Source organism: Brassica napus, chromosome C4 (assembly GCF_020379485.1).
Source record: "Brassica napus cultivar Da-Ae chromosome C4, Da-Ae, whole genome shotgun sequence".
Taxonomy (NCBI): Eukaryota; Viridiplantae; Streptophyta; class Magnoliopsida; order Brassicales; family Brassicaceae; genus Brassica; species Brassica napus.
In genome coordinates, this window is record NC_063447.1 from 13,012,557 (window position 1) to 13,032,227 (window position 19,671).

Below are 19,671 nucleotides of genomic sequence, written 5' to 3' on the forward strand. Positions count from 1 at the left end.
GTGGACCTCTCTCAAACATCACTTCCCATCAAGAGATGTCACCAATTTGTTGGGTTATTGGCTGGACATTTTATACAACTTCATCTCCTATCGTGAAAGATTCGACTATGATATTGTACAATATCATTTGTTTTAATTATTCATCTGATAAATTATCATATATAAACAAATTATTGGAGCTAGAGAAGAATGATAATAACTATTTCTGTCCAAATCAGTGATTTTTTGTTGGGAGAATTGCTAAAACCAACTTAAATATTCATGTTAAACTTAAAAGTATAAAAGTATAAAAAAAAAAAAAAAAAGTATACCCTAGTCAAACGCAAAACCAACCTAAAGGGGTAGTAAAAATAATATGTAACTCTTATGACCAAACAAAAAAACAGAAATATATTTTACAATTATGTCCTTAGTAAGCCAACACGTAATAGAAAGAAGTCTACGTATATGTAGACCTCCTAAGAAGTCTACTGTGTAGACTTAGGCCCTGTTCGTTTGCTCACCCAGATGATCCATCTGGGTGAAGATGCAAATCAATGTTCGTTTTGTGCATTATAATGACATCCAGATGGATCACCCACCTGAATTTTTAAAAATTCATCCCAAATTCTCACCCAAATGAAGGTGAGTCATGATGGTGCATCTGGATGCAGATGCATCTAGTTCAGTCCAAAATGATAAATGACAAAAATGATCTTTTAAAATCAAAATATTATTTTCAAACCCTAAATTCTATTTTTTTGCATATACATTTTTCTGCTATAAAAAATGCGTTTTTCCGCAAAAAAAACGTAAAACACACATTTTCATAAAAACACATTTTTTGGCCAAACCAGTAAAACCACACTTTTCGACCAAAACAAAAAAAACGCATTGTCCCGTCAAAACAAAAAAAACGCATTTTCCCGCCAAATACCAAACTCCAAAAAATATTTTCCGGCCAAAACCGCAAAAAACATTTTCTCGCCAAAACCGGAAAAACGCAATTTCCTCACCAAAAACCGGAAAACGCAATTTTCTCGCCAAAACCGGAAAAATGCATTTTCTCGCCAAATCCGGAAAACACAATTTTCCCGCAAAAAAAAAAAAGAATTTTCCCACCAAAACTGGAAAAAACGATTTTCCCGCCAAAACTGGAAAACAGAATTTTCCCGCCAAAATCGGAAAACAGAATTTTCCCACCCAAAACCGGAAAAATGTATTTTCTCGTCGAAACCGAAAAAATGATTTTCCCGCCAAAATCGCGAAAATGCTTTTTCCGCCAAAATCGCGAAAAACAACTTTTCCCGCCAAAATCGCGAAAAAAAAACTTTTCCCGCTAAAATCGTGAAAATAAAACTTTTCCCGTCAAAAACACTTTTCCGCCAAAACCGCAAAACACACTTTTCCCGTCCAAACCGCCAAACGTATTTTTCCGCCAAAAACCGTAAAAATGCTATTTTTCCGCCGAAACGTAAAAAATACACTTTTTCGCCAAAAACACATTTTTCCTCAAAAACCGCAAAAATATTTTCCGCCAAAACCATAAAATTGCTATTTTTCTGCCAAAACGTAAAAAAATATATTTTAATCATTTTATGAACAAGTCCACCTGGATGTAGATGGAAGTTAAAAAAATGAAAAGCAAACGAACATAGTTGCATTCAGATGATTCATCTGGATGTATGGACGAAATGAAGAAACGAACAACACCCAGATGGAGCATCTGGATAAGACATCTAGATGGACCATCTGGATATCTGGATGCATCTTCCAGATGTACAAACGAACAGGGCCTTATTCTCTAGTCTACATCGTAATTTGATCTAAAAATAATTATGTTTTTGAAATGTATAAAAATAATTATTGTGATATTGTTAATTAATCATCAATATAATGATCAATATGAAGTAAATAAATTGAAATTTTATATAACTAAACAATTTTAAAGATTATACTCTAATTTGGTAACCATGTGTTAGACAATATGATTTAGAAACAAAATGTTATAACATGTTATGTATTCTAGTAGTAGACTTCTTCGGGTTAGATTTAGATTTAGATTTGTTTTTGTTTTATTGACTTAAATTTGTATATTAATGTTTAGTAGTTTATATTTTGTATAATTTGATATTTGATACAATAATTAAGACTTTTTATTATAAAGCAAAACATTTAGGGTTTGAGATTTGTGGTTTAGGGTTTCGTAGACCTACAATAAAGTCTATTTAGCTGGTGGCGTCTTTTTCAGTCTACATTTTTCAACTTTTTTTTACAAAAAAATCATTATATTTAAACTAATTAGTTGAGTTCCTTAAGAGTAAAAAGTGAAATCATATACAATAACTATTAAAAAATAAAGAAATAAATTTAGTAAATCATATTAAAATAATAAAGAATGAACAACAATAATGAAATTATTATAGTAGACTTCCAAAAATGTCTATTATGTTACAGTAAAATCTACTCCAACATTTTAATTTTCGTAGACTTCAAAAGAATTCTACAGTGTCGTAAATTTTAACCTAGTTACATTTTTGTCTCCCTATATAACTAAAATTTACACACTCTCTCTCTAAAGTGGCTGTACAAGTTTTTAAAACTCTCTCACTTCTCTTTAAAACTCTCTCCTTTCTCTCTAAAATTATCTTCGTTCTCTCTATAACTATCTCATTTCTCTTATTTCTCTTTAAAATTTTCTCAAGTCTTTCTCACAATATTATCTTGTTATTTTAGGTATTATGATTCATGGTTTTCATCTTCTCCTTTAAAAATGTAAGTTTAGATCTATAGATGTTAAATGTGTATTTTTATGCTATTTATTTCTCACAATATTATCTTTTTTTTTGTAGGTATTATCACTCATGGATTTCATCTTCTCCTCTAAAAATGTAAGATTTAGATTAATAGATTTTGAATATATATTTATATGTTTATATTCAAATAAATTTATAGATCAAGCTCTGTGCATTAACTTGCTACTATTTTATCTTATAAATTCTATATTGTAAAGTATTTTCAGATTTAAAATTATTTTCTCTTCTCAAAAAGTCTATATTTTTTCAGATCTGAAAATTATCAGACAGTGTACACTTCTAAAGAAGTCTGCTTATAAACTAAAGCTAGTAGACTTCATATGAAGTTTACTAAACCCACAAAGTTTAAGCAGTCTACAAAAATATGATTTTAATTTTATTTTCTATGTTTTTTAATAATTTTATCTTATTTTGCAGGTATTTTCTTACATGGTTGTTCTCTTCTCCTCACAAAATGTAAGGTTTACATCTATAGATTTTAAATATGTGTTCTAGTATTTATATTTAAATAAGGTTACATATTCAAATTTATGTCTTTAATTTATTACTATTTTGTCTATTAAATTATATTTTTAAAAGTTTTTTTCATTTAAACTTATTTCATATTTTCAATGTATATATTTTTCAGATCTAATTTCTTTTTGATAAAGTAGACTTCATTTGAAGTCTACTTAAAAGTTAGGGCTGGTAGACTAAGTGAAGTCTACTAGCCTTGACTTTTAAACATATTTCATTAGAAGTTTACTCAAATATGATTTTAATTTTTATCTTATTTTTCATAATTTTATTTTATTTTGCAGGTATTCTCTTCCAAAGTTTTCAAATCATCTTCCCAAAAATGTAGGTTTTACATATATTCATTATAAAATATTTTGTGTTTATATTGAACTAAATTTATATTTATAGATTCGTACTTTATGTTTTTGATTTGTTACAAGGTTGACAAAAAAAACTATTTTAAAATATTTTTCAGAACAAAGTATTTTCAAATCTTCTAAATGTACACTTTTAGATATGAAAATTTTCCATTAGTATAGACTTCAACTGAAGTCTACTAAACAATCACTTTATGTAGACTTAATAAAAATTCTACTAAAATATGATTTAATTTTTATCTTATGTTTTTCTCATAACTTTATCTTATTTTGCACGTACTCTTTTCCAATACTTTATTTGAGGCATCAAGGTTATTAAAAATTAAACACACTCAAGAATACTTTTTAATATATTGCTCTGTAAAATTTCTTATAATAAAATATTAAATTTTAAATAATTGTTTAATACATAATCTATAAACATTGTATTCATTTTTAGTTGTGTTTCACTTGTATGATATTATTAATTTTTTGTTAAATATCAATTTTTTCACAAGATCTAATCAACCAAACAAGTAAAACCACCATAAGCTAAAATAATAACTAACACACATGTGAGAAGAAGAAAATCTATACAAAATTGTTAAGAAGTTTCAAGAGTAAAACTAATCACAAATTTTTGCAATAAGCTTCAAGTGTATAATTATAACACATTAACTTTTGAAATTCATCCAAGACCATTAAAATTTTACTAACATACACTGTAAAATAATTAAAACGTGAAAAATATGATTAATAATACACAAATGCACTTTTAATAGAATTTACGACTTAGACTTCAATTGCAGTCTACATTTGTACTACATTTGTAGATTTAAAAAGATGTCTACACTTATTATCTAACATATAGTCAATCCAAAAATTTCTAGTGTACTTGGCGCTGGCTTGATACACAAAGGTGTACAAAGTGTGTCTTAGATAACTCGATCAAGTTCTGCACTTGTCGATCATTTGTGACAGACATAAGAGGAGTATTCGCCTATTCGGAGTCATTTGTTGTAAAATAACATCTGGTAAGGAATATGTTAGCACCATCTTCTCGATTTTCTTGTCCAGATCATAATCTTCTTGTGTCATTTCAAGAAGTTCACCATGTGTACAGCCAGCATGCACAATGAACATTCTTCCTCCTTTCCGATTATTGACCACAAACTCTCACAAAGAGTCTTTCACCACACATTCTCTGTATACAACAGGTAACAGAGCTATTTCCGGAAAAAATACAGTTTACATAATTAGCGGATAAATATTTCATGTTTCATAAAAATATAAAGGAAGACTTACAAATACATCTACAATTATTATCTAACAACATAGTCAAATCAAAAGTATTATACTTTCATAATTATAACATATTTTCTTTTCAAAATAACTCGAACCCGTTAGGATTAACTAATACACACTGTCAAACAAAAAAAGTCTTGAAAAAACTTAATGAATAATACACAAATTCACTTTTAATATATTTTTCTATGTAGACTCCATATTCAATCAACGAAGATGTAGACGTTATTTTCAGTTTACTAATGTAGACTATCAAATAGGTATACTCTTTAGGTTAGTTTTTGCAATTGAAAATTTTACGGGTTACTTTCTATATTTGAAAAAACGTTGTGATTTTATACATGTAGACTTCCATTTCAGTCTACACTTCAAAATGGTTAGTTTTTTCAACTGGCCAAAATTCACCCATGATTTGACTTCCGGAAGTAGACTTCATATGCAGTCAACATTTTTGAATTTTTTTGAAAGAGGTTAGTTTTGCAATTGACCATGTTTGACTTTCTACGAGTAAATGGAAACAAACATCTACATATTTTTAGATTTCGTTTGAAGTCTACTATCAAATTTGACGGGTTAGTTTTTCATTTGACCAAAATAAAATAGTAGACTTAACATGTAATCTACATTTTTTTATAAGATAAGAAGACTGCATATGAAGTCTACAATTTAATATCATTTTAATTAATTGTTAAACTTTTTAGTCAAACACAAAAGTAACCTATTCAACGAAGTCAAAGTTTAGGTCAAATGCAAAACTGGCCTTTTGCAAACTTCTCAGGCAGTCTACACTTCATAGACTTCCGTTGAAGTCTACAATAAAAAGTCAAAAGTTTAGTCAAATGTAAAACTAACCTCTTTTACGTAGATGTCTTAGTAAGTCTACCTAAAATTTTTGTTTCTGTTGTCAAAGATAAAGACGAAGACTGCTGGGGAAGTCTGCGGTACAAAAAACAATTTGTTTGGTCAAATGCATAACTGACATGTGCATTGACAAGTAGACTGCATCGTACGTCTGCATATAGGCGTAGACATACAAAACAGTCTACTATCTCGACACAGATCTGAAAAATGATGAAAACCATGTAAATAGTTATCTTTTTCTGATGTAAAGCTCGTTTCCAACATTCTCAACCGTTCAAACTCCAAATATGAACAAAAAGAATCGCCTTTAATGATTCACTAATGAAGAAACTCAAAAATATGAAGTTTGAGTTTATGAAATTGAAAGTTATGAGAGTTTTTTTAGATGGAAATGTAGAGGAAATGAAGATTTGTTGGTTTAGAATGAGAAAAAGTGGTTGAAAATTGAATTCTAGAGTTTTAAGAGCTCAAAAATGGTGGTTCATGATGGTTAAAAAATTGATGATAATAGCGTTATTATAAATAAGAAGAAATAGTGTTGGTGTATTTGGTTTTTTGTGAATTTCAAAATTAATAAAAAATTAAATAATAATGGTAATTTTGTAAATAATTCAAAAACGTTGGGATAATATAGAAAATTCATTGATGAATAGATGTTGGTTTTGGATTTGAGCTAGTTTAGAAAAACTCTCTTTTTTGTTTCCCTTTATTTGGAAGTCTCGGAAGAAAACAACACACGAATTGATAGATTTACTATTTAATTAAATAGTCATTCGAATAGGACTTATAATCATTTGTTTAAATTATTCATTTGATGAATTATTATCATATAATTATAAGGAACCAATTGGAGACAGAGAAGAATGACATATAACCATTCTGTCCAAATCATTATATTTTCTTCCGCTCTTTTAGATCATTTAGTAGTGCAATCAAACACACGAATTAATTGACTTGCTGATTTCATTGAAACACAAGCTAAAGAATCACGATCCTTAATTTGGGCCTAGAATCAACTATAGGCCCACATGATTTCGTTAATTCGACCCATATATTTTCTTCAAGCAGGCCCATTTTTAAATAAAGTAGTAAGTATTTGTTTTCTGGTCGGCAAATTAATTAAAGAAATAAAAAATCGCCTCCCTCTCCTCTTTTTCTAAAGAAGCGCCGAAGTTCTCTAGGAAGCTCTAGAAGATCAAATCCCTTCACTCTCGCACCTTCTAAAGTCTGTCTACTTCTTCTTCGTGCGTCGCTCCCTAATCTTCTAAATAGCTACAACTGAAAAACCCACTTGTGAAAAATCTCTCCTTTGATCAGGTTTGTCTGCTCTGAGTCTCGTCTTCCATTTTGTTCCCTCTTCTTCATTGGGTTTGTAAGCTCTGTGTTTTTCCAATATCGCTTAATTAGTTCATATTTATTTTGCTATGTTACTGGGTGAGATGGTAGGAGAGTGAGCTCCCGAGAATCCGACAGACACTTGACAACTAAATAAAGTTTTATTTAGTTAGCTTTTGAATGTTAAGTGATGTAATGAAATCAGTTTTAGTTACACCCAATCACTGGTTAAATGGCAGAACCAGCATAAAAATGGTTTGAATCAGGCAGACACTTGGAACTAGTTTCGGTTCTTTGTGTGAATCATGTCGTAATTAGTTTTTGCATGTTAAGTGATGTAATGAAATCAGTTTTAGTTACACCCAATCACTGGTTAAATGGCAGAACCAGCATAAAAATGGTTTGAATCAGGCAGACACTTGGAACTAGTTTTAGTTCTCTGTCTGAATCATGTCTTAATTAGTTTTTGAATGTTAAGTGATGTAGTGAAATCAATTTTAGTTTTTAATAATTGGTTGTGTTTACATCTCTATGTACAAACCTTAACAACTTGTGTTTGAACAGGACAAAAATGGCAGAACCAGCATACACAGTGGCATCAGACAGCGAGAACACAGGAGAAGAGAAGTCATCATCATCTCCTTCCTTACCCGAAATCGCCGTTGGAATCGACATTGGCACATCCCAATGCAGCATAGCCGTCTGGAACGGCTCTCAAGTCCACATCTTGCGTAACACAAGAAACCAAAAGCTAATCAAATCCTTCGTCACGTTCAAAGACGAAGTCCCCGCGGGCGGCGTGAGCAACCAGCTCGCGCACGAGCAAGAGATGCTAACCGGAGCCGCCGTGTTCAACATGAAACGCCTCATAGGCCGCGTGGACACCGACCCCGTAGTCCACGCCAGCAAAAGCCTTCCCTTTCTCGTCCAAACCCTAGACATCGGAGTCAGACCGTTCATCGCCGCCCTGGTGAACAACGCGTGGAGGTCGACGACTCCGGAGGAAGTCTTGGCGATCTTCCTCGTGGAGCTGCGCCTGATGGCCGAGTCTCAGCTGAAACGCGCGGTGAGAAACGTGGTGCTCACGGTTCCTGTGTCCTTCTCCAGGTTCCAGCTCACTAGGATCGAGAGAGCTTGCGCTATGGCTGGACTCCACGTCCTTAGGTTAATGCCCGAGCCCACAGCCGTCGCCCTGCTGTACGCGCAGCAGCAGCAGATGACTAGTCATGACAACATGGGGAGCGGAAGCGAGAGGGTAGCGGTTATATTCAACATGGGTGCTGGTTACTGCGACGTCGCGGTGACCGCAACCGCTGGTGGCGTCTCGCAGATCAAAGCCTTGGCTGGAAGCGCCGTTGGAGGAGAAGACATCTTGCAGAACACGATGCGACATATCGCTCCTCGACCGGACAAGGAAGGTTCGGGGTCGCTGCGTGTCGCGACGCAGGACGCTATACACAGGCTGTCGAAGCAGGACAGTGTTCAGATAGAAGTTGATTTGGGAGACGGTGACGTGGTCTCCAAGGTTCTTGATAGGTTGGAGTTTGAGGAAGTGAACAAGAACGTGTTCGAGGAGTGCGAGAGGCTTGTTGTGCAGTGTCTGAGAGATGCTAAAGTGGACGTTGATGATGTAGACGATGTGATAATGGTTGGAGGGTGTTCTTACATACCTAAAGTGAGAGCCATCGTCTCTAACGTGTGCAAGAAGGAAGAGATTTATAAAGACGTGAATCCTTTAGAAGCTGCGGTTAGAGGAGCGGCTTTGGAAGGTGCTGTGACGTCAGGGATTCACGACCCGTTCGGTAGCTTAGACCTCTTGACTATACAAGCTACAGCTCTTGCGGTTGGAGTTAGAGCTAATGGTAACAAGTTCGTACCCGTGATACCGCGCAACACGATGGTTCCTGCGCGTAGAGATCTCTTCTTCACTACGGTTCATGATGACCAGAAGGAAGCTTTGATCGTTGTGTACGAAGGTGAAGGAGAGGGCGTTGGAGAGAATCATCTTCTTGGTTACTTCAAGATCGTTGGGATCCCGGCGGCGGCTAAAGGAGTTCCGGAGATTAATGTTTGTATGGATATCGATGCTTCGAATGCTTTGAGGGTTTTTGCGGCGGTGTTGATGCCGGGGTCGAAGAGTCCTGTGGTTCCTGTGGTTGAAGTGAGGATGCCGACGGTTGATGATGGACATGGTTGGTGTGCTCAAGCTTTGAGTGCGAAGTTTGGATCTGCTCTCGATTTGGTTACTCTTCAGAGGAAGTGATGTAAGTTTGAATGAAGGGATCTTTTAGCAAAGAGTTTGTGTGTTTGGGGTGTGTTGTCTTGAAACTTGGTGACAATGTCTGTATGTGTAATGAAGTGAAGTAATAATGTTATCCATATATTGTATAAATAATAATAAACGGAGTCTTGGTCCTTTGTACACCTCCTTTGAGCTTTTGATAGTGTGTCAAGTTTTAAACAATTTTTAAGGGAGACATTTCTAGTCAACCAAAGCTTCAGGGGTCAAATGAACATTACGAGAGTAAAATAAAACGCTAGAAGGAGGGGTCGAACCTCCGACCTTGTGGTTAACAGCCACACGCTCTAACCAACTGAGCTATTCCAGCTTTGATTACTTTGCGCATACAAAATCAAAATGGTTGTTTTGTCTGTTTTTTGCTTACATTTTTGCTTTCTTTTATGGGCGTGTGCGTAAACATACTTACCATGAATCATGTGGACGTGACGGCCGTCTAAATTGACTGTATCAAATTATATTTTATATGACCTTCGTAAGTAGGTAAGAGAAGTCCATATATGTATGCGCAGGAGTCTCAAACTTCTGTTTGTTCCGTCTTGATTTGGATCTCATATCTTGAGATTGACCCAATATATGTCTAGGTAGGTGTGGAACTTTACTTTACTGAAGTCAAAGTAAGTATTTGTATTAAGGGGCTGTTCATCCCAGCATCTTTCATCTCCGTCCAGATGATTCATTTCTATCCAGACGATCCATTCAGATTTTTGTGACTGTTTGTTTGTCCATACAGATAGATGTTCATCTAGATGAATCATCTAAATGGATCTTATGTTTGTTTTTTTATTTTTATTTCCATCCTAATGAGTTTAATAAACAAATTACCAAAATACTCTTATGTTGATTTAATCATATGTTAAAATTTTACTACAATAATAACTTCTAATAAACAAAAAAATTGATAAACATGTATTTGAAAAAAAAAACTTTAGATTAAATCAACACATTTTTGAGGTTTTGGCGGAAAACGAGATTTTTCGGTTTAAGCGGGAAAACGCGTTTTTCGGTTTGGGTGGGAAACGAGATTTTTCGGTTTTGGCGGAAAAACGAGATTTTTCGGTTTTGGTAGGAAAGCGAAATTTTTTGGCTTTGGCGGGAAAACGCGTTTTTCGGTTTTGGCGGGAAAACAAGATTTTTCGGTTTTGGCGGAAAAACGAGATTTTTCGGTTTTGGCGGGAAAACATGTTTTTTGGTTTTGGCGGGAAAACAAGATTTTTCGGTTTTGGCAGAAAAACGACAATTTTCGGTTTTGGCGAGAAAACACGTTTTGCGGTTTTGGTGTGAAAACACGTTTTTGTAGTTTTGGCATAAAACGCGTTTTTTGGGTTTCGCGGAAAATGTGTTTTGGCGGGAAAATACGTTTTTGCGGTTTTCGCGGGAAAATACGTTTTTGCGATTTTTTTGCGGAAAAACACGTTTTGCAATTTTTTTTGGAAATGCATTTTTAGGGTTTTGGCGTGAAAAATTCTTTTTAGGTTTTCGCGGAAAAATGCGTTTTTGTGGTTTTGTCAGTTTTTGTGTGTGACAAAATGATATTATGTTTAGGTTTGTAACTTGTGAATTACATTAGGGGCATAATAGACATTATACCATATTGAATGAACCTTCTCCATCCAAATGGTCCAAATTGGTTCAGCTGAATGAACCTTAAAATTAAGCCTAGATTTCCGAAAGTCATTTGGATGATCCATTCGGATGAGTTGCACTTTTAGTGCGTAAACAAATAAAACTTTCATCTCCATCCAGATGGCTCATCCGAATGGAGAAACTAACTTTGCCAATCATGGATTTATTTCTTTCTTTTTAAAGCACGTAAAATTGTAGTAATATATATCATCATGCTTTGTATCGAATCCGAATCGGGTAATTCTTTTATTGCTGTTAGAAGTTTTCCAACCTTAGGTGGTTCATAATCTATACTATCAAAGCAGAATCATTTTAAGGATTATGCCTCTAAGTTTTTCAATTAATTACAAAAATTATCCAACAAATTACTTCCTCTGTTTTTTAATATAAGTCGTTTTAGAGAAAATTTTATGTTCCAAATTATATGACGTTTTCGGTTTTCTATGTAAAATTTATTAACACTTAATGTTATATGACCAATGATAATATACCTTCTAAATTATTATTGGTTGATTTATGGTTAAGTAAATAATTAATTATGTTTTTGTTTAGAAAATATAAAAAATTAATGATTTTGTTAATCTATGTGCACAATTCTAAAATGACTTATATTAAAAACGGAGGGAGTATAAAATAGCATGTTTTTGTCCAACTAAACAAAACAACTCAATAATTTAAATAATTTATCCATCAAAATTTTAAGCTCATTTCGTGTATGTTTACTAATCCATCGAATTCGTATAGGGTTAACATATTTCGAAATCATTGGTTTTCAATGTTATTGACCTTTTAAACGGCCAATAATATTTAAATATAAATATTTACCAATTTTGGTATATAAATATAAATATAAAACATAATAATTATTTCACAATACTAACATTTTGTATAGATGAAAAATGAACATAAACATAAAAAAACAACTGCTAACAAAAAATCATTAAGACACTTGATATACATTTTATATATAAACACATTTGCTATAATAATAAATATGTCAAAAGAAATAAATCCGCGCTTTGAAAGCGCGAATTAAAATCTAGTATTCTATAAACTTGAAATCAGTTCTTAGAAATTATGGTTAATGAGTAATGTTTCGTATCAACTGTACATGTTTTGAACCCGTGACTCATTTGAACTAATTCCTTACACGTTGAGTCCAGTTAATTGCTCAATTCAATTACACATACCCGTTGAAAGTGAACTCCAATGAAGGAAAAAATTTCAGGTAGTGAAATGTTAAGATTTAATTGAGGATGGCAAGGACCAATGAGAATCATTGTAACTCGGTTTCCGTGTTCATAAAGAAACAAAACATCGATTCAAATTAGTCTCATATCTCGTTTTGGAATATAATCACAAGTTTTCTTTGGTTTACGGGATTGTTAGGACTTAGGACAACTGCTCGATTGAACAAGATATGGCCTTTTCATCTCTTAAAATCTTGTAAGCAATATTTCTTCTTCTAAGATTTTCTTTATGATACGTTTACAAACAGTGAGTTGATTGACATAATTTGGGGGAGAGAACGAGCGCAAGATTTACATATAACTGTACATGGTTACTTTGATAGAAAAACTCACTATTTATTATACACATATCCACTGTGCATTTTGACCCATATGAGCTAGCTCTCTTTTTCAGAAATAGCGTAACTGCCTCCGAGTTTAACAATAAACACTAGATCTCGCGCAGTTTGTTTTCATTTATTTTTATATAAATATTTTATTTTCAATTCTAAATTGATATATATTATAATATATATATGTCTATCAATTTTTAAAACATAATAAGTTTACTGTATATTTTTTTTCATTGAATAGATTGTTTCAAATTTTCACATGTATTTGTATCTTCTTCTATATATATATTTTCGAATTATTATTTCATTATTAAAATTGTAACTATATATATAAAGATTAGTAAAATATTGTTTTATTGTCATATTCAAAAATATTGTAACATTTTGCAAATTTAGAAAGCTTTTAAAATTTTAAACTTTTCGCTTCATAGATTTATATTATCGTGTAAATAATTAAACATTTAGTTTTTGTTTAATTTTTTAAATAAGCCATATAGTTTAAAATTTGTTTTCATTGGTTTAAGGTAGTAAAGATTAATCATTGTTAGATAATATGATTTTTTGTTATTTAAAAAAAAAATCTTTATAATTTTAAAAGTTAGCATCGACAAATATTTAAATATTTAGCATATAGAGGTATAGTATTACAACATTAAATTATATCTATTTAATTTATAGTATCTATAAATCCAATGGATCATCTATTGTTTAAATCCAATTATGCCTAGCCCAATAAAAATTTCTGGTAGGCTCAAAATTTAAATGATAAAATTTGATATTAAATGTAATATGACTTTCTAGGAATAGGTCTATTTTTAAAGAATTCACACATGAATCAAGGTTGTGACTTCTGTTTTAATATATAAGATGTATTTAAAAGTGTAGTGTTTAAAAATGTAAATTTATATCCCCTAAACTATATTTGCGAAGTGATTTTGCCACATGTCCTTTCTACAATCAATTTTACAAAACAAATATGACAAGGCTACTCAAATTGATGACATGGCTTCCGGAAAAATATGACATGAATAATTTTATTTAATGTTGATTTATATTTTGGCAAACTTATTAGAATATGGTAATAATTCATATATTACATTTAATATTGATATTTCTTTTTGGTAAACTTTTTTAAAATATGGTAATAACTCATATATTATCTATAAAATAAATATATTCATATATAACATTTTAAATTTCGAAATATTATTATTTTTGTATAATTATAAAATTTTTATTACTAAAGTTTTCAAAAATTTCTACAATTTTTTAAAGTTTAAATATCTAATCGTAAGATCATTAGTTTCTTATATATCTACAAATTTTATAAATATTGTTTAGGCTAAATTTTTGATAATTATATAATTTTATATCATTTTTATTAGTTTTATACAAATTGATTTAATATATATCAAATTTATATTAAATATTAGTAAAAAAATAGTAAAATCTATAATATTTAATAAAAATTATTTTTAAATATAAGTTAAGTTTAAAAAGTTACTTACTGCACATGGTGGAAGAAAACACCTGGTTGAATGTATCACCCAAGTAGTTGGGCAAAATTGGAGACAAGCGGCAGAAAACCAGGCACTATTTGCCAACTCGATTAGTCTAATTAAGATTGCTTATTCTTATATAAATTTGGAGTCGTTAACTTATGCAAATCATACCTAGTTATTTTTTTCCATAACTAGTTATTACATACGGCGGCATTTTAAGAAAACCTGTTTATAAATTCCAAAAGTAAAATTCTAGTAAAATTTAGGTGCAAATATAAATATAAAACCCCACGTTCAGATTTCCACAAAGTACATACTTTTTTCACTGGAGAAACATATTTCCTATTACACAATATTATTTTACTATTTCAACTTTTTGTAGAAAATTAGTTTAAGTATTAAACCATCATAACCCGGTTTACTACTTAGCAGTTACTTAAAATATTAATAAATAATTTGTGTGGAAGAAATTAATTTGTGTGTTGGTTGCATAAGATATTCGCAGTTGAGAGGGTCAAGAGGTAGGTTTATTTATTTAATTACTGAATAAGACAAAAGGTATGGCCTTACTTTACCTAAACCAACTATCATTTTAATACGTTTATTTAGTTAAATATTAGACTCTTTATTAACAACAGTTCTATAGTTTTTGTGGGCGAGTGGACCTTCCAACATCCGTCCTTAGGATTCGCAATTATTTTGTTTTGTCTCACATTGTGCTATGTGTTTAAATCTAATGGAAAGAAGCAAAACCGAATAGATCTCAATATTTAAGTGAACTACAAGCCAGACATGTAGCATTCCTTGATTTTATCAATATATAACCATGCAACTTTAACTTAAATTATTAAAAACAAAAACTTACTTATAAATATTATAAACTGAGAAATTTTTTTGTTGTAAACCGAGAAGAAGATTAATTATATATTAATATATTAATATATTACTAAGGAAACATTGAGAAGTAGTGTATATGAAACTTTATTAAACTTATTGTTTGATGTTTCTTTCCAACAATATGAATTATGTGCGCTTGAATTTTGGCGGTGACATACTTACAACATAGTACTGCCTAGCATTAGATTGTACAGTATGTCTTAACAGTTAATAAGACATTGATAGTTTGTCTATAAATAAAGAAAACCGTTGTACATTTTATCGAGGAATTAAAACATTACGGACTTTTAACGTTAAAACCCTTCAACTAAGTTTGTTTCGAATAAAAACTCACAAATTAAGTATTTAAAGAAAAATCCTAAACTAACTTTATTTAATGAACTAAACCCTATTAGATCATAATTACCATTACTACTGGTAAATCTTTAGTTTAAGGGTTTCTATATTAAGTAAACATAGTTGAGAGGTTTTACCATTAAAAATCTAAAAATTCAAAATTTTATAATATAATCTAAAAATTAGTAACTTAGATTTTCAAATTTAGCATTTTTTTAAAAAAATTGTTAATATATGAGTTTGTTGTGTTTTTAACATCAACATTATATATGTATAAATTAAAAATGTAAAAACTCAGAAAATATAATAAAAATTATCTAAACATTTACTTGTAATAAAATTACTAAAAGATTAAAAATGTAAAAAAAAATAAGAAAATATAATAAAATTATATTTTATCTAATAAAAATGTAATAATAAATTTTTAGATAATTTTTATTATTTTTAATAGGTTTTTACATTTTTAATTTATACATATATAATATTGTTGTTTAAAACACATCAAACTCATATATTTACAATTTTTTTTTTTTAAATGCTAATTTTGAAAATTTAAGTTACTAATTTTTAGATAATATTATAAAATTTTGATTTTTTAGATTTTTAAGGGTAAAACCTCTCGGCTATGTTTAATTAATGTAGAAATTTTTAAACTAAAAATTTACCTGTAATAATGGTAATTATGACATGTTAGAGTTTAATTCATTAAATAAAATTAGTTTGAAGTTTTTTTTGTTAAATACTTAATTCATGGATTTATACCCAAAACAAATTTGGTCGAGAAGTTTTAACGTTAAAAATCCAAACATTAATTATTTTTCCCTCTACTAGGGTATGGATTCATACTAATATTTTAAAACAAGATCCATGCCTTAGATATAATACAGGCAACTAGTGACTAGTGAGGTTATCGATGCCTCAAGCTTTGCAGCTCTGTGATACTTTGCTGTCTACAAGACTTTATTCTCCATTAATCAAACCAAGTTCAATTTTAACTCTTCGCATAAAGTTTTTTGGACGTATTTAGCTTTCATTTTGTTAATTCATAAGTTAATCAATAAAAAATCTTTTTTACTTATTTGATCTGGACTTGGAGCTCCCCGCAAACTGTCCACCCCCAAACAAGTTTTGTCCGTATCATCAGACAATTACTTCCAATTATAATGCTTTTTGCCAATAATTGAACACATATATATGTTTTGAATTTTCTGTTCACTCTCGAGTCCATGGGTCGAGAGGGGTGTATCTCGGTTTGGTACATACTAGTATATTATGTCTAGTATCCAAACATGTTAAAATTCTTTTAAGTTTCTTGTCCTTATTTCGACAACATAATATCTCACTTTACAATATCCATTCCAAAAATTTATATAAAAAATCCTTATCATTTATCTCAAATTTCTTCGATCCTTTTCATTATAATAATTTGAAATTAAAAATAAACCAAAAGCAATATGCACTCGCCAAAAAAAAAAAAAAGCACTCGCCACCTCAACAATTCTTAAAAATCAGACGTCATTGCACAATAGTTACATCTGGTCATTCGGTCGTAATGCATGCAAAAATATTGGATAGTAATTTTTGGAATGGATTAATAATGTAGAATCCTCTATTCCATCAAATCTACAAAAAATATCATTTGTGCTAATTTCATCATTTCCACTCAAAAATAAACAAAATGCAAAGAAAATTATTTCACTACAGTTTTGATTGTGAATGAATGAAATATATGTATTCCATTTTCCTCCTTGTTCAATTCCTTTTTATCCCACTAATTTCATTATATATTTACCATTTTACAGCCATTAGTTCACCTCTGGTCCGGAGTTGATGTTTATTTAATAAAAACATACAAAATACAAATAAAGGAAAGATAAAATTGTTAGTAGTTTCTGAGCTAGCTTCTCTTCCTTGAAGACGATAATGTAAAAAAAATGTTAGGTCCGTCTACTTAATTAAAATCACGTGGGGGCATTTATTACACGATCATTTTTCTATCCAGGCGGCCGCGGCGTTATCATATCCGACGTTCTTCCGACAAGAGTGAGACCATGATGTCGGAGAAAGCCCTTATGATGAACTTGTGCATGTCGGTTGGATTCAACGCTAGATAACTGAGAAGCAGCTCGTTCAAGTAATCATAACCGTCGTCGGGATGGATAAGATCTCCGGCTTCAATGGCGGCATCAATCATCTCCTGCATTGACCGCCGGAAGTCAGTTAACGGATCCGGTGAGTACACGTGTTGCTTCACGGCGGAACCTCCGCTTAGAAGCCTCGTGGTGTTCACGCTAGTGTCGTACGTCGTCTTCTTTGTTGTCTTGATACTGGCACTGTCGCTATTATCAGAGAGTTCTCTTGACCGTGTTTCCGGTGAGTCGGTGATTGCATTTGATCGCCCAGGGGAAGAGAAGAAGAAGCGACGGGATGCGAAAGCGGCGGATAATTCCGGAGAAATGTCTTGGCTCTCGGATTCGTGTGATGACGTGGCGGAAGAGGAGAAGGTGGTGGCGGTGGATGAGGAAGGTAAGTCAACGACACGGTGGTGGTAGTTGTTGTGGTCGTTGTGGTAGAGTAGGTTGAAGTTGTTGATGAGAACTATAGATGGACGGCTGGGATCGTCGTCCTCTGCGGCGGCGGCCGATGGAGGAAGACACGGCGAAGAGTAGCATTTGGTGAGATTTGACGGGAAGCAAAGATGGAGGCTCTTCCACATGATCTTTGGCATTTTTTGAGAGAGGACTTGAGAGAGTATAAATGTTCTAGAGCAATTGGATTTGTTGGCTTATTTTGTTGCATATATATATCCACAGTGTCTCATTATGATAGTAAGGGTAGTTATGTAATCTATAAATCTCATTTATTAATTAGTGGAATTAATAAAAAAATCCCTCTTTTTTATTTATTAATGGAGTTACTATTGATGCTCTCATTTTCAAGAATGGTAATGCAGCTACCAAGACTCTGAATGTTGACCATGTTCACCAATCACCACCACATGCACTTGTGTTACGAGTTGCAAAACATACTAACTGTACTTGTTATGTTATTAGCTACAGTTATTAAGATCGTTAGTTTACATCTGTATTGATGAAAAGCTAACCAAGTAGATTCAAAAAAAGCAATTTGGAAACATATATACACTAAAATGGTATGTACGTTCGAGTGAATGTGAAGGTCAGATATTACTTCTTTCTCTTTCTTTTGGTTTTATACTTTCCAGTTTTGTTTCTATTTACTTTTCTTTCTGGACTCTGACATACAAAGCTGCATTTTAACATGGGGATGTATTTCTTTATCGTGAATTGTTTATTTATTTATTTTGGTTTATTCATATGGGATAAACATATCATATAGAGTTCTGAAATTTGCAAAACATGAAGAGTGATCGTCCATGTAAATTACAGGAAAAAAAAACTCACGGTGAGGAAAATTCACCCACCACCTAAATAGGTCCACTCATCATGATGTAAATTCCAAAAGATGTTAGAGTACGAGTACCCCTCTTGTGTGGTCCGGTCGATAAGGCCAAGTCGAGTTAACACTGGTCCAACCAATCAGATCAATCGGGTCGCTTTTTTTTTTTTTTATGGAAAAACATTCAAAATATGTTTAGCCAACATATATGTGATTATCAGTTAAGCATCTGCCCATTTTTAATTAAAGATCATTGGATCAAGTGACAATGGCTAAAACTACTTTACAAGTGAGGATCATATTCATGTTTCAAAATTTCGGATAATTAAAGATAATTTTAGTGATCTATATATTTTTAGGTTCTCTAAATGGATAATTAGAATATACGTATATACATTTGGACTTATACATTTATCCATTGACACATATCAATTCCCTAGACTATATTTGCGAAGTGATTTTGTCATATGTACTCTTTATAATCAATTTTACAAAACAAATATGACATGGCTACTGAAATTGATGACATGACTTCCAGAAAAATATGACATATATAATTTCATTTAATGTTGATTTATATTTTTGGCAAATTTATTAGAATATGGTAATAATTCGTATATTACATTTAATATTGATATTTTTTTTTGGTAAACTTTTTTTAAATATGTTAATAGCTCATACATCATCTATAAAATAAATATATTCATATATAACATTTCAAATTTTGAAATATTATTATTTTTGTATAATTATACAATTTGTATTACTAAAGCTTTCAAAAATTTCTACATTTTTAAAAAAAATTTAAATATCTAATCGTAAGATCATTAGTTTTTTATATACAAATTTTATAAATATTGTT

The 19,671-nt window shown here is 31.3% G+C and overlaps 2 protein-coding genes and 1 non-coding gene across 4 annotated transcripts; 1 reads left to right on the forward strand and 2 right to left on the reverse strand.

Annotated features, from left to right (window-relative positions):
• Positions 1-6,909: 6,909 nt before the first annotated feature.
• Positions 6,910-9,587, forward strand: LOC106396657 (heat shock 70 kDa protein 8). 2 transcript variants are annotated; one of them, XM_013837116.3, is made up of 2 exons: positions 6,910-7,132; positions 7,715-9,587. In XM_013837116.3, exon 2 carries the CDS (start codon positions 7,722-7,724, stop codon positions 9,411-9,413), a length of 1,692 nt encoding a protein of 563 aa, XP_013692570.1. In that variant the 5' UTR covers positions 6,910-7,132; positions 7,715-7,721; the 3' UTR covers positions 9,414-9,587. The 2 variants fall into 2 exon arrangements, with proteins under 2 accessions (XP_013692570.1, XP_022556279.1); XM_022700558.2 differs by having other exon boundaries at positions 6,937-7,183.
• A 98-nt stretch (positions 9,588-9,685) lies between these two features.
• TRNAN-GUU lies at positions 9,686-9,759 on the reverse strand. The gene has a single exon. It is a non-coding gene; the product is annotated as a tRNA-Asn (tRNA).
• A 7,450-nt stretch (positions 9,760-17,209) lies between these two features.
• Positions 17,210-18,203, reverse strand: LOC106390414 (transcription repressor OFP16). Its single transcript, XM_013830867.3, has one exon. It carries the CDS (start codon positions 18,118-18,120, stop codon positions 17,410-17,412), a length of 711 nt encoding a protein of 236 aa, XP_013686321.1. The 5' UTR covers positions 18,121-18,203; the 3' UTR covers positions 17,210-17,409.
• Between the last annotated feature and the right edge of the window lie 1,468 nt (positions 18,204-19,671).